Raw genomic sequence first — 11,779 nt, forward strand, 5'->3', positions numbered from 1 at the left:
GCGGCCCCCGCTTTAGGCTGCCCCCCTCCCCCCAGGAATGTGCTCGCAGAGATGACAGATTTCATGCTAATCCACATTTATCCTGCCCTAATTACGCTGCGGGAGGTGAGGAGCGAGCGCCCAGACTTCCATGCCAAGGGCTGGCATGTGCCCACCCCTGTCCGATGCTGCTAGCTGGGACTGGCACTGGCACTGTTCCCACTGCCACGGCTCCAGGGACAGGCAGGTGACCTCTCAGGGTGGCACCTTGCATGGCACTTGGCACCCCTGCCGCAGCTGGGGGGTGCCTTAGAGGTGCCACCTGGGCACCCACAGATGGGCACTGGGTGGTGGCACCCTGAGCTGCTGTGTGGCTGGGCATGGTTGGTGCAGCACTCGGCTGAGCTGTGGGCAGGTGAGGCCGTGCCGGGCCGTGCCACGCTGTGCCAGGTTGTGCCAAGCCCCTCGTGCCGTGCCCATCCGCCACGGCTGCGGCAGAGCAGCCGGGGTCCCATCCCGGCAACGCGCCGTGCACACACAGCACTTTAAATGTTTTATTTGGGGAAAGTGCTGTCGTTAGCAGGCATTAATTATTAAAATCGGAGCCATCTATAAAACATGAGTGGCCGCACGCGGGGCTGCGGGTGCCCAGGCAGGGCAGGGCACGGTCCCGCCACCGGCACCGCCCGGGACCCGCTGCACGGCGTGCGCCGGTGATGCCGCAATGGCCCCTCGGCAGCGGCTGCGGGCTCCTGCCGGCAAAGGGCGGGCAGCGAGTGCCACGGGGTGGGGGCTGGACTGGGGACGGGCAAAACTGTGCTAAATCAGTGTTTGGGTGAGGCGGTGGTCGCCGGTGCCAGCCGTCCCGGTGAGGGGTGGCAGCAGGCAGCAGGCAGCGCCGAGCTGTTTTTAGCGGCTGCCGGTGCTGGGGAGCGGGCGTGAAGAGCAGCCGCCGCGGCACCGACGTGCCATTTTTAGAAACCGGCAAGTTTTGCTAATGATGCCTGTGAGCGGCGGGGGGGCTGCCCTGGCACCCCCAGTCCTTGCTGCCCACACCCCGCAGCCAGCCCTGGCCCTCTGCCCTCCCCGCCTGGCCCTGGAACCTGGAACTGGGGGCACCTGCACAGCCCGGGGCACCCCCGCACCCACCTGAGGCTCTGCTGGCCCCCGGAGAGCTTTGGTGTACTTGGGGAGCTTCAGGAGCCCCTGGGAAGCTTTGTAGCCCCTGAGGACCTCTCCTGGTCTCTGAGGAGCTTTGGTGGTCCCTGGGAATCTCTGCTGTCCTCTGGGGATATCTGCTGGCCCCTGGGGAGCTCTGCTGTCCTCCAGGAAGCTTTACTTTACCCCAAAGCCTTCCAGGCTATAAGGCACATATTTTTCTCCTTTCTCTGCCCCTGAGACAGCACTGGCATTTCACTGGGGAGGCTTGGCCCATCCCAGCACCCACCTAGGATCAGTGCCAGCCATGTCCAGTCCTGGTCCTGGTCCTGGTCCTGGTCCTGGTCCTGGTCCTGGTCCTCTCCCTTGGGGACAGTTCTCTCCCCGAGCCTGAGCCCTGAGCAGCCTCCCTGCACCCTAGTCCCTGCGGCTGCAGGTGCTGCCAGAGACCCAGGGGACCCCCAAAGCTCTTTCAGTGGGAAGGGGAGTCAAACCCTGATGCCATGGCACCACTGTGATGCAGGAGTACGCTGTGGAAAACAAGCCCCCTTTTCCCATCAGGGCTCCAGGTACAAGAGCCAGCCCCGGAGGCGACAGGAACCAAGCCACTGGAGAGGTACAAGGCTTTTTGTGCTGTCATTGGCACAGGGACAGCCCCCATCAGGAGCAGGCTGGCCAGGGACAAGCAGCCACGGCCAGTGGTGCCCAGCCAGATGTGGGGCAGCCCTGTCCTCAGCCAGGTGTGGGGCAGCCCTGTCCTCACACACAGCGTGGTCACCAACCGGGATGGGCTGGCCGAGGTGTGGCACTGCAGGGGACACCGTGCCTGGTGACCACACTGAGTGGCTCTCTGGCTGTGTCCCTTGACACCTTCCCAGGCACAGAGGTGCCTTGGGACACCTGTGGGGAGGGCAGCCCTGCCACTGTGCACCCCCACTGCCACTCATCCCAGTGAAGGGCCAGGGGTGGCCATCAGCAGCTGCACCGCCTCTTTTTCTCTGCTCTTGCCCCCCACAGGCCCCCCGAAAGGAGGGATGGGGTTTATTTGGCCCCGTTGCCGGGCCGACATGCGCAATTATCGCTGATTGCCTGGCGGTTGCCATGGCGATGGCAAGCACGCAGGGATGCGGTGCCGCGTGGTGCTTGAGTCACGGACACGTTGAACACCCCCCGCTGCACCCCACTGCACCCCACTGCACCCCACTGCACCCCAGCACAGACATGCTGAACATGCATCCCACTGCACCCCAGAACAAATGTGCTGAGCACCCCCTGCTGCATCCCCCAGCACCGTCTGGGCTGGCCCTCCATCCCTGCACCCTCCTGGGGCACGGGGATACAGCCAGGTGTCCCCCAGATGAAGCAGGGGGGTATGTGCATGTGTCCCCTACCCCATGTCCCCCATCTGAGGCAGAGGTGTACAGCCAGGTGCTGCCCCCAGCCCTGGCAGCCCCACACTGGGCATCCCAGCCTCACTCTCTCCAGAGGTGCTGTAGGAAATATCACCCCAAACAAGCCATGCCATCCCACACTCAGCTCTGGGTTGTAGTGGGGAGGGAGTGGGTGCATGGGGCAGTGGGCCATGGCACTGTAAGGACAAACGCCATTGGGGTCAGCAAAGCTCATCACCCCAAAACGGGGCACGGAGTGGACCAAGATCTGAACAGAGTGAGGAGCAGGAGGGAACCAGAGCACAGCGATGGGAGCCTGTGGCAGGAGACTGCTGCCAGGAGGTGACAGACACGAGCCAGGGTCAGGGGACAATGGAGAAGTGCCACCACATCCCTCATGTTGCAAGGCAGCGCCGGGCAGCCCCGAGGCACAGGGTGCCTGCCGGGTAATGATGGCTTACGCTCGGGTCCCCGCGAGGTGCAGAGATTAATAACCCTGGAGCTCTGCTGCCAGCCACAATGATTAAACTCTTGATTAGAAGCTCAAACTACAGTGCCCTGCAAATTCCCCCTGCTCTCACACACCCTTAATCACCCAGCATGGGTGGTGATAGGCCTGGGGCTGGCAGGGCTCGGTGCCACACAGGGGACAGGTGCTGGGAGTGCCCCAGCTGGCTGTCCCTTGCAGTGCTGGCTGGTCTCCAGTGAGCAGAGGAGACAGGCTGCTTTGGGACCCTGGTGTCTCCCACCCATGGGTGGGAGAGGGCTGTGGGTCCCATGAGTGCATGGCCACACCCTGTGGTGGCTGAGGCCCTCAGGAGGTTTGGGGAGCTGGGGTTTGGTGGGCACAGGGGTGGGAGGGGAGGGAAGTGGGGGTGCAGTTCAGAAGCAGCACCATATGGGCAGCAAATGCCAGCGTGTGGCACACAGCCCTCGGGGGGGCTCTGCACACGTGGCTGCACTGCGTGAGGAGTGGGGGGCAAGGGGGCTGGGGCAGGGACTGGTGCCCTGTTGTACCCTGGGGACTGTGCTGCCCACCCAGGGCTGGTCCCACACTGGGCTGTGGGCAGAGGTAGGAGAATCAGGGTGGCCGATTTCTTGTCCCTCCTTCCCCTAGGCTGTTGCACAAAGACAAACCCTGTCATAGGGAAGTGAGTAGAGCCTTTGGCCCTGCTGCTGGAGGAGAAGTTGCCTGGCTCCAACGGGATGATGGCACAGAGTCAGGAACATGTGTCTACCGTGTCCTCATCGTGCCTTTTAGTGCCCTCAGGGGGCAGATACCTGTGATGCTGAGCCCATGCTTAGCTGTGCTAAAATCCTGCTCCCGTCCCATCCCATCCCATCCCATCCCATCCCATCCCATCCCATCCCATCCCATCCCATCCCATCCCATCCCATCCCATCCCATCCCATCCCATCCCACCCATCCCATCCCATCGGCCATGGCACAGCCCAGGGGATCCCGGCTCACCCCAGAGGGTGCACTATGGTGTCCCATGGGGTCTCTGGTCCCATGGGGTCCCCGGGCTGTGGCGGTGTCCCAACTCGGTGACAACCCCCCGGCCTCGCCCCCCGCGCTCCGGGCGGTCCCAGCGCCACGCGTGTCCCGTCCCCACGGGCGGGGCGCGAAGTTTGGCGGTGACGTCAGGGGAGGGGCGGGGCGTGAAAGGGGGCGTGGTCGCACGGTCCCGCCCCCCCAACTTGCCGCGCCGGGCGCGCGGGGCCGCGCCGCGACGGACCGACGGCTGGGCTGGGATCGGCTGGGATCGCTGGCACCGGCGGGGATCGGCTCGGCTCGGCCCGGCTCGGCCCCGGCCCGGCGCGGGAGGGCGGGCGGGAGGGGCGCGCTCCCCCCGAGCGGCGGCCCCGGGCCGCGGCCCCCCGTTGCGGTCGGAGAGGCGTGCAGGTGAGCGCCGCGCCGCGCCGCGCCGGACCGGGGGCGAGGGGGGCCGGGCCCGGCGGGGGGGGCGTTGCTAGCATCTGTCGCCGTCCGGCCCGGGGCTGCCCCCAACTCTCCTCCCGACCCCGGGGGCCCGGGACGTCCCGACGGGGCCGCGCGTATCCCTGTCCGGTGCGTGCGCGCCCCGACGGCCGCCCGCCGCCGCACTGCCCCCGCCGGCACCCGCGTCCCGCAGAGCCCGAGCCCCGACGGGCGCCGTGGGCACAGCGAGCTGCCGGAGCCCGGCTCCCCCCGCGCCTCCCCGCTCGCCCCCCCGGGCTGCTGCTGTCCTGGTGCCGCCCCCGTCTCCGCGAGGAGCCCGGGGAACCGGGCCGGCACCGCGGGAGCGGATGCTGCCGGGGAGCCTCTCTCCCCGTGCCCCCGCCGCCGAGCATCCCCTCCCGGACCCCGCACCTCTCTCTCCCGCAGTCCGCTCCCTTCCCGCTGCCGCAGCGCTCCGAGCCGGCCAAACGCAGATCTCCCTGCGGTGCGCGGCCCGGGCTGTCCCTCCGCACACCCCGGGCCGGGGGCGGCGGGACTCCCCCGGCCCTGTCTCAGCCCCAGCCCGGCGGCTCCGCGGGCAGCGCTGGGCCGGCCGGCCCCTCCGCCTCCCCTCCGCCTCCCGCTGCCTGCACTAGCAATATTTCGGTCCGTCTTAGCCCGGCTGCGTTTTCTGCCTTTCCCCGGTACATCCTTCCCCCGGGACGTGGGGGCGGGATGACGGGGGGAACCCCCCACGGACATGTCCAGGGCAGCTGCAGGTGGAAGCGGGGCTGCAGATGAAATACCAGCCGGTGGCACCTCACGCCGTGGGGCAGAGCGGGGGGTCGGGGGCTGGGGGGCCCCGCTGGCGAGGGCTGCACGGCTGCGTCATCCCTCCGTGCCATCCCCACCCGGCCACCCACTTCCCCGCTATTGTCTTACACCCGCTGTTGCTTCTGCTCCCAAATTAGACTCTTGGAGGGGGGTGCTGGCTGCGTGCGGGTGCCAGCGCAGCACAGAGCCTTCCCCCCGGCACCCCGTGGAGGGAGCACTCTTCCCTTTGCCCACCTCTTGCCTGGCTGCCCCTGCTCCGGGGGGGTGCTCTCACCTGTGGGGTGCAGGTGCTGACCCCGATGTTGGGCTGGGTACCAGCCTCCCTTGTGGGGTATCCCAGGAGCGCTGAGCCCCTCGAAGCCAGCCTGGGGCAGGGAAGGATGGCAATGCTCAGCCCTGGCAGGATGGGTGGCCACTAAACCAACGGGAACTAATTTTATGAGCGCAGATTAGCTGAGTGCTCCCATAGACAGCAATAAAATCCCGATATATCATCCCATCCCGGTCCCCTTCCCAGCTAATCCTGGCACCGTGCCCCCAGTGCTGGCAGCCTGCCCATCTGCCAGCCAGCCCTGCCCCTGATGGTCTGTGGCACTGAGCCCACTGCCCCTCCAGCAGCTGCCAGGACAGCCCTCATTCCCCTTGGCCAGGTACAGTGGCACGGCAGAGCTGGTGTCGTGTGGCATGGGGACACAGAGGTGCCAGGCAGGGCATGTTTGCCGGGAGAGCTGCTGGGATGAGTCAGGAGTAGGCTGGAAAATCTCATCCAAACTGGGGCACAAGCAGTGGTGTCCCATGGGTGCTCTTCTTCTCTTTTGGGACTTGGCGCATGCTGGGCAGGGCTCTTACTCGGTGTGGGCTCTCCTGGCAGGACGGTGCCTGAGTGCCTTGCAAGCTGGGAGCATCCATCCTGGGGGCATCACTCCAGCAGGCATAGAGGCAGGTCAGCCCCAGAGGGTGGAGGCAGGAAGGAGCATCCCCCCATTCCCTGGCTCACCGCACTCACGTCCCACCCAGGTTTGGGTCAATCCAGGGAGCACTTCAGTGCATGCCCTGGGTGCTGCAGGCAGCACGCCTTCCTCCCAGGGCCTGCACAGCAGGGATGGATGGGGCTGTGCACCTGCAGGTGGGTCGGGTGCTGCCGGGTGCTGCCTGTCCCTGCCCCCTCCCAAGGATGTGCCGCTTTCTGCATCTTCAGCTCCCATTGCCATAGCAACAGGCTCGGCGCTTGGGTACCCGCGATGCCGGCTCCCGCATCCCGCATCCCGCAGCCATCCTGCCCGCAGCCCTCGCCACCGGGCTGCCAGCACGGCACAGCACGGCACAGCGTGGTGTTTGGGAAGCTTTAGCCTGGGCAAGGGGTGCCTCCAGCACAGTCCCAGCTTCCCATCACAAGGTCCCACTCAGGCCCATCTGAGAGGTCTGGGGGGCCCTAGGCAGCTCTGTCATCTTCTGAGCTGTCAAAAAATAATGTCAGCTGAAACTTCCTCCCGCTAACACGGTGGGAAAGGGGAAGAAATCACTTTATGTGATCAATTTGCTTTTCTGGGAAGCATCCAAGAAGGATCGGGTTTTGAAGAGTTCCCAACAGGGAAGCAAGGGGTAAAGCATCCTTCCTAAAGGGCTGGAGAAGCTGGCATCTGCCAAGGCTGGTGTCCTGACTGCTGCCAGTGGCACCTCTGAGCTGCAGTGCCACCTGCCTGGTGCCACAGTCAGGGCTGGTTGGGGTTGGCAAGCTGAGACTGGTGTAACCCATTGCATATGTGACAACGTGTGACAATGCTCTGCCTGGGGAGGCCCCATCTGCTGAAATGTTACCGTGGGCAAGACTGGGCTGAGAAACAGGAAAGGATCCGTTCACCTCCACTTGTCTCCTCAGTGGGTGCTCCAGGCACTGTGCTAACCCTGGCTGCTAATTAATCATTAATAATCCACCAACAGGGGCCAGAGGGGGAAGCTTGTGGCTGTGCTGGCAGCCTGGGCCCAGGCAGAGGCTGGATGCCACGGGCACGGATGCCCATCGGTGGGGCTGGGCACATGGCGGCTGGCGGCAGCTGCAGAGCATGAGCAGCCGCCGTGCTCAGGTTCCACATTAATTGGCACAGCTTGGGAGGGTCTGCTGTGGCTCCAGGGGGGCGGCAGTGCCGGGGCACTCACTGCCTCTCCCTGCCCTGCCAGCACCGGGCCCTGCGATGCCGTTTGGCTGCGTGACGCTGGGAGACAAGAAAGATTATAACCAGCCGTCTGAGGTGACCGACAGATATGACCTGGGCCAGGTCATCAAAACGTGAGTTGGTCCCTGCACAGCCCCATGGATGCCCTGGGGAACCCCAGCCACCTGTGTGGGCTCTTGGGGTACTGAGGAGTGGCACAACACTGCCTCTGGGGGCTCTGGGGGTGCTGGTCCCCAGTTGGGCTGGGATTGCAGGGTGTATTTTGGGGTGGCTTTACCCTAATTAGACCCTCTTGCTTGTGGGTTGCATGGGGGACATTCACAGCTAGCTCTAAGGAAAGCAGTGAGCTTTCCCACTGCTGCTGGCTGCAGCTGGGCAGCTTCCCATATCCCTCCCTCCTCCCCTCAAGATTTGCAGGGATTGCAGCAATTCCACACGATCCTGGCTCCCTGGAGCATTTTGTGAATCAGGAGGGCTCAGCCACAGCAAAGGAAAGACAGATGTCACTTGGGGGGCAGTGGAGCACTGCTGCTTCCCCAAACTTTTATTGCCATGCTGAGGAACCTGTTAGGATGCACTCCAAAAAATGAAGCCCTCACACCCCTTGAGAGAGGGTTGACCACAAAATAGGCACTAGAATTTTTTCCATCAATTTCCAAAACACCTGCTTGGAACAGAGGTCACACCTGGCAGGGTCACGCTGGGTGGCAGTGGGGACCTCGGTGCTCTCAGATTTTCGCTCCATCCTCTGGGCACTTTGTCCCAAAGCCCACAGGTCACTGTTCCCCTCCACCCAGGGCAGTGGCCGTGAGGATTTCAGCGCAGCTGGGGGGATTGGAAAGCCAATGGCTTTGCTGGAGCAGTGCCAAGTGCCCCCCGGGGCTCCCCTGCAGCTGCAGCCTGGCCATGGGCTCAAGCACCATGAATAATAGAACAGAAACACTGCAGCTACCGGCGGCACATCTCCCTTTGTTTCTCCCCGACTGCTGTGCTGATGTTAATGTTGGGTGTGCTGCTGTTCCACCTTGGCACGAGTGGCTTTGCAGTGGGTCTTACCCCTCCTGTCCTGAGGATGGGGCTTTTTAAACAGCAAATTCTCCCCCTTCCCTATCAATTTGCTTCTTCCATATCAGTTGCTTCTCACTGCTGCTTTTTCTACCCCTCCAAAGTGTTTTTGAGCCACAGCTTTCTTCTACTTCTGTGGCATCCCCCCTGACTGCTGGGATCTGGGGGAATGCTGGTGGGCTCAGGGACCACCTAAGCACCCCAGTCTCAGTGGTCCCCAGGAACGGGGTGATGTCTGGGGGTACCCTTGCAGGGAGGAGTTCTGTGAAATCTTCCGGGCCAAGGAGAAGACAACAGGGAAGTTGTACACCTGCAAGAAGTTTCTGAAGCGGGATGGGCGGAAAGTGCGGAAGGCAGCCAAAAACGAGATCATCATCCTCAAAATGTGAGTGCTGGGGCTGGAGGGGATCCTGTGCTACTGGGCAAACTGGGAACTCCTGCCCATGCCCCTGTCTCTCTGCAGGGTGAAGCACCCCAACATCCTACAGCTGGTGGATGTCTACATCACCCGCAAGGAATACTTCATCTTCCTGGAGCTGTAAGTTTGGGACATTTGGAAGTGGGGAGGGGGTGGCCCCGCCAGGGCTGGGTCTCGGCAGAGCTGCTGTCTGCAGGGCCACTGGCCGGGAGGTCTTCGACTGGATCCTGGACCAGGGCTACTACTCGGAGAAGGACACCAGCAATGTCATCCGGCAGGTGCTGGAGGCTGTCGCCTACCTGCACTCACTCAAGATCGTCCACAGAAACCTCAAGGTGGGTGGCAGGGGGGTGGGAGCACCCATGGGTGCTGCCATGCCCCCCATCCTGGCACTCACAGTCCCTGTGCTGGCAGCTGGAGAACCTGGTGTACTACAATCGCCTGAAGAACTCCAAGATCGTCATCAGTGACTTCCACCTGGCCAAGCTGGAGAACGGGCTCATTAAGGAGCCCTGTGGCACCCCTGAGTACCTGGGTGGGTGAGAGCCAGCCGGGTGGGCATGCAGGGGCGGGCAGTGCTGGGTCCCAGCAGGTCCCTACTGCTCCTTACCATCCATTCCTTACTACCTGCTGCTGCACCTCCCATTCCCCATCACCCTGGGGGCTGATCCTGGGTGCTTCCAGTGGGTGCCTCCCACTCTCATCACGCCAGGGCCAAGATGGGATGGGCCATGGCTGGGGACCCCGGGGGATGGTTGCTCTTTGTCTCTGGCAGCTCCGGAGGTGGTGGGGCGGCAGCGGTACGGGCGGCCGGTGGACTGCTGGGCCATCGGCGTCATCATGTACATCCTGTGAGTGTGGGGTGAGGGATGGGGTAGCTACAAGGGCTCGGGGCTGGGGTGGGACTGAGCCCCCCACTACGTTCCCCAGCCTCTCGGGAAACCCCCCTTTCTACGAGGAGGCAGACGAGGATGACTATGAGAACCACGACAAGAACCTCTTCCGTAAAATCCTGGCTGGGGACTATGAGTTTGACCCGCCCTACTGGGATGACATCTCGCAAGCGGGTGAGCCCCACACTGGGGGGGGTACGTGGGGTCCCATGTTGTCCCCTACCAGTGCTGACTTCTCCCCCTGTGCCCCCAGCTAAGGAGCTGGTGACACGCCTGATGGAGGTGGAGCAGGACCAGAGGATCACGGCAGAGGAGGCCATCTCCCATGAGTGGTGAGCAGCGGCAGGGTCAGATAGGGAGCCAGGGGGACTGGCAGGGGCTGCTCACGCCTCACTGCCTCTCCAGGATCTCTGGGAATGCTGCCTCTGACAAGAACATCAAGGATGGCGTCTGTGCCCAGATCGAGAAGAACTTCGCCCGGGCCAAGTGGAAGGTGGGTGTGGGTGTGCCGTGCCTCCATGTCCCCTCTCAGCCAAGGCCGGTCCCCCACCGTGGGGCAAAGAGCCTGGTGGGGCTGCCAGTCCCTGCCCCTTCGCCAGCCCCACACCCCCCCGTGTCTTCCCCACAGAAAGCCGTGCGAGTGACCACGCTCATGAAACGCCTGCGGGCGCCCGAGCAGTCGGAGACGGCGGCAGCCCCGGCCCCAGCAGCGACTCCAGCCCCGGCAGCGGCTCCGACCCCGGCAGCGGCTCCGACCCCGGCAGCGGCTCCAGCCCCGGCAGCTACCACGGCCCCAGCAGCTACCACGGCCCCAGCAGCTACCACGGCCCCGGCGGCGACCCCGGCCCCGGCGGCGACCCCGGCCCCGGCGGCGACCCCGGCCCCGGCGGCGACTCCGGCCGCCGCCCCGGCTCCCGCCGCCGCGGCCGCGGAGCCCGCGACCACAGAGCCCGCCACCGCCACCGACATGGCCCCGGCCCCCGCCACGGAGCCCGCAGCCCCCTCCGCCACCGCCCCGGAGCCCGCAGCCCCCGGCACGCCGCCCGCCGCCGCGCAGCCCCCGGCCCCCGGCACACCGGCCGCCACCACATGTACCGAGGCCGGGGCCGCCGCCGAGCCCCCCAGCGAGCAGAGCGGCTGAGCGGTCCCCGCGCCCCCTGTACATAGCCCCGGCATGGCCCCCAAGCCCCGCCTGCGCCCCCTTTTCTACGTGCCCCGCCGGAGAGCCGGCCGCGGGGCAGAGCCCTGCATGGCGCCCGTTCCCCCGTGTCCTCCCAGCTCTCTCAGTCTGTCCCCCGCCGCCGTCCCCTGCCCCGGGGATGCCCAGAGACGCGGGGCAGCCCCGCTCGGCCGCACGCCCCGCAGCGCCGGGGGGCGTCCGGGGCCCCCCGGGACACGCGTGCATGTGCGGGACCGCAGGCGGGGCCGCCCGGGACGGAGCGGGGGCCGTCCCGGAGACCCCCTCTCCGTCCCGGGACCCCCGGGGGGGGGACACGGGGACCCCCGCCCGGGGGCAGCCGCACGGCCCCCCACGCGTTGTGCCTGGAGGACCCCCGGTGCCCCCCCGTGCCCCCTCCCCGGTCCCCGCTTCCCCCCTCGCAGCTGCATGCCTGCAGGGCCGGCTCTGCCCGCGGCTGCCGCCGCCGCCCCGCGCCCCGCCGCTGTATCTCTGGCAAATAAAGACCCCGCTGAGGACAAACTGAGACAGCACCAGCGCCGCCTGCCCAGTCTCTCTGTGGGGCCGGGGGGCTGCCGCGCCTGCCGGCAGCGCGGCGCTGAGCGAGACGCGGCGGGCTGGAAGCGGCAGCACTGCCCGGGCAGCGAGGGCAGCGGGACCCGTGAGCTCTTGCCGCCGGGATGGATCCCGGGAAGGATCCCGAGAAGGATCCCAGGAAGAATCCCGGGTGCCACCGCGGGGCTCCGCGGGGCACGGGGCGGGCGGGGGC

General features: G+C 65.6%; 1 protein-coding gene across 1 annotated transcript; it reads left to right on the forward strand.

Annotated features, from left to right (window-relative positions):
• Positions 1-4,314: 4,314 nt before the first annotated feature.
• CAMKV (CaM kinase like vesicle associated) lies at positions 4,315-11,543 on the forward strand. The gene is made up of 11 exons (XM_066558245.1): positions 4,315-4,434; positions 7,462-7,570; positions 8,776-8,907; positions 8,986-9,060; positions 9,137-9,275; positions 9,355-9,475; positions 9,716-9,791; positions 9,871-10,007; positions 10,087-10,165; positions 10,239-10,326; positions 10,462-11,543. Exons 2-11 carry the CDS (start codon positions 7,476-7,478, stop codon positions 10,972-10,974), a joined length of 1,455 nt encoding a protein of 484 aa, XP_066414342.1. The 5' UTR covers positions 4,315-4,434; positions 7,462-7,475; the 3' UTR covers positions 10,975-11,543.
• The last annotated feature ends 236 nt before the right edge of the window (positions 11,544-11,779 follow it).

This window comes from Molothrus aeneus, chromosome 12, assembly GCF_037042795.1.
Source record: "Molothrus aeneus isolate 106 chromosome 12, BPBGC_Maene_1.0, whole genome shotgun sequence".
In the NCBI taxonomy this organism is placed as follows: domain Eukaryota; kingdom Metazoa; phylum Chordata; class Aves; order Passeriformes; family Icteridae; genus Molothrus; species Molothrus aeneus.

Coding starts and splice junctions, on each gene's coding strand:
- CAMKV (XM_066558245.1), top strand. CDS start 7,476: ATGCCGTTTGGCTGCGTGACGCTGGGAGACAAGAAAGATTATAACCAG. Junction 9,476..9,715: donor TGGCACCCCTGAGTACCTGG/GTGGGTGAGAGC, acceptor TGTCTCTGGCAG/CTCCGGAGGTGGTGGGGCGG. Junction 10,327..10,461: donor TCGCCCGGGCCAAGTGGAAG/GTGGGTGTGGGT, acceptor TCTTCCCCACAG/AAAGCCGTGCGAGTGACCAC.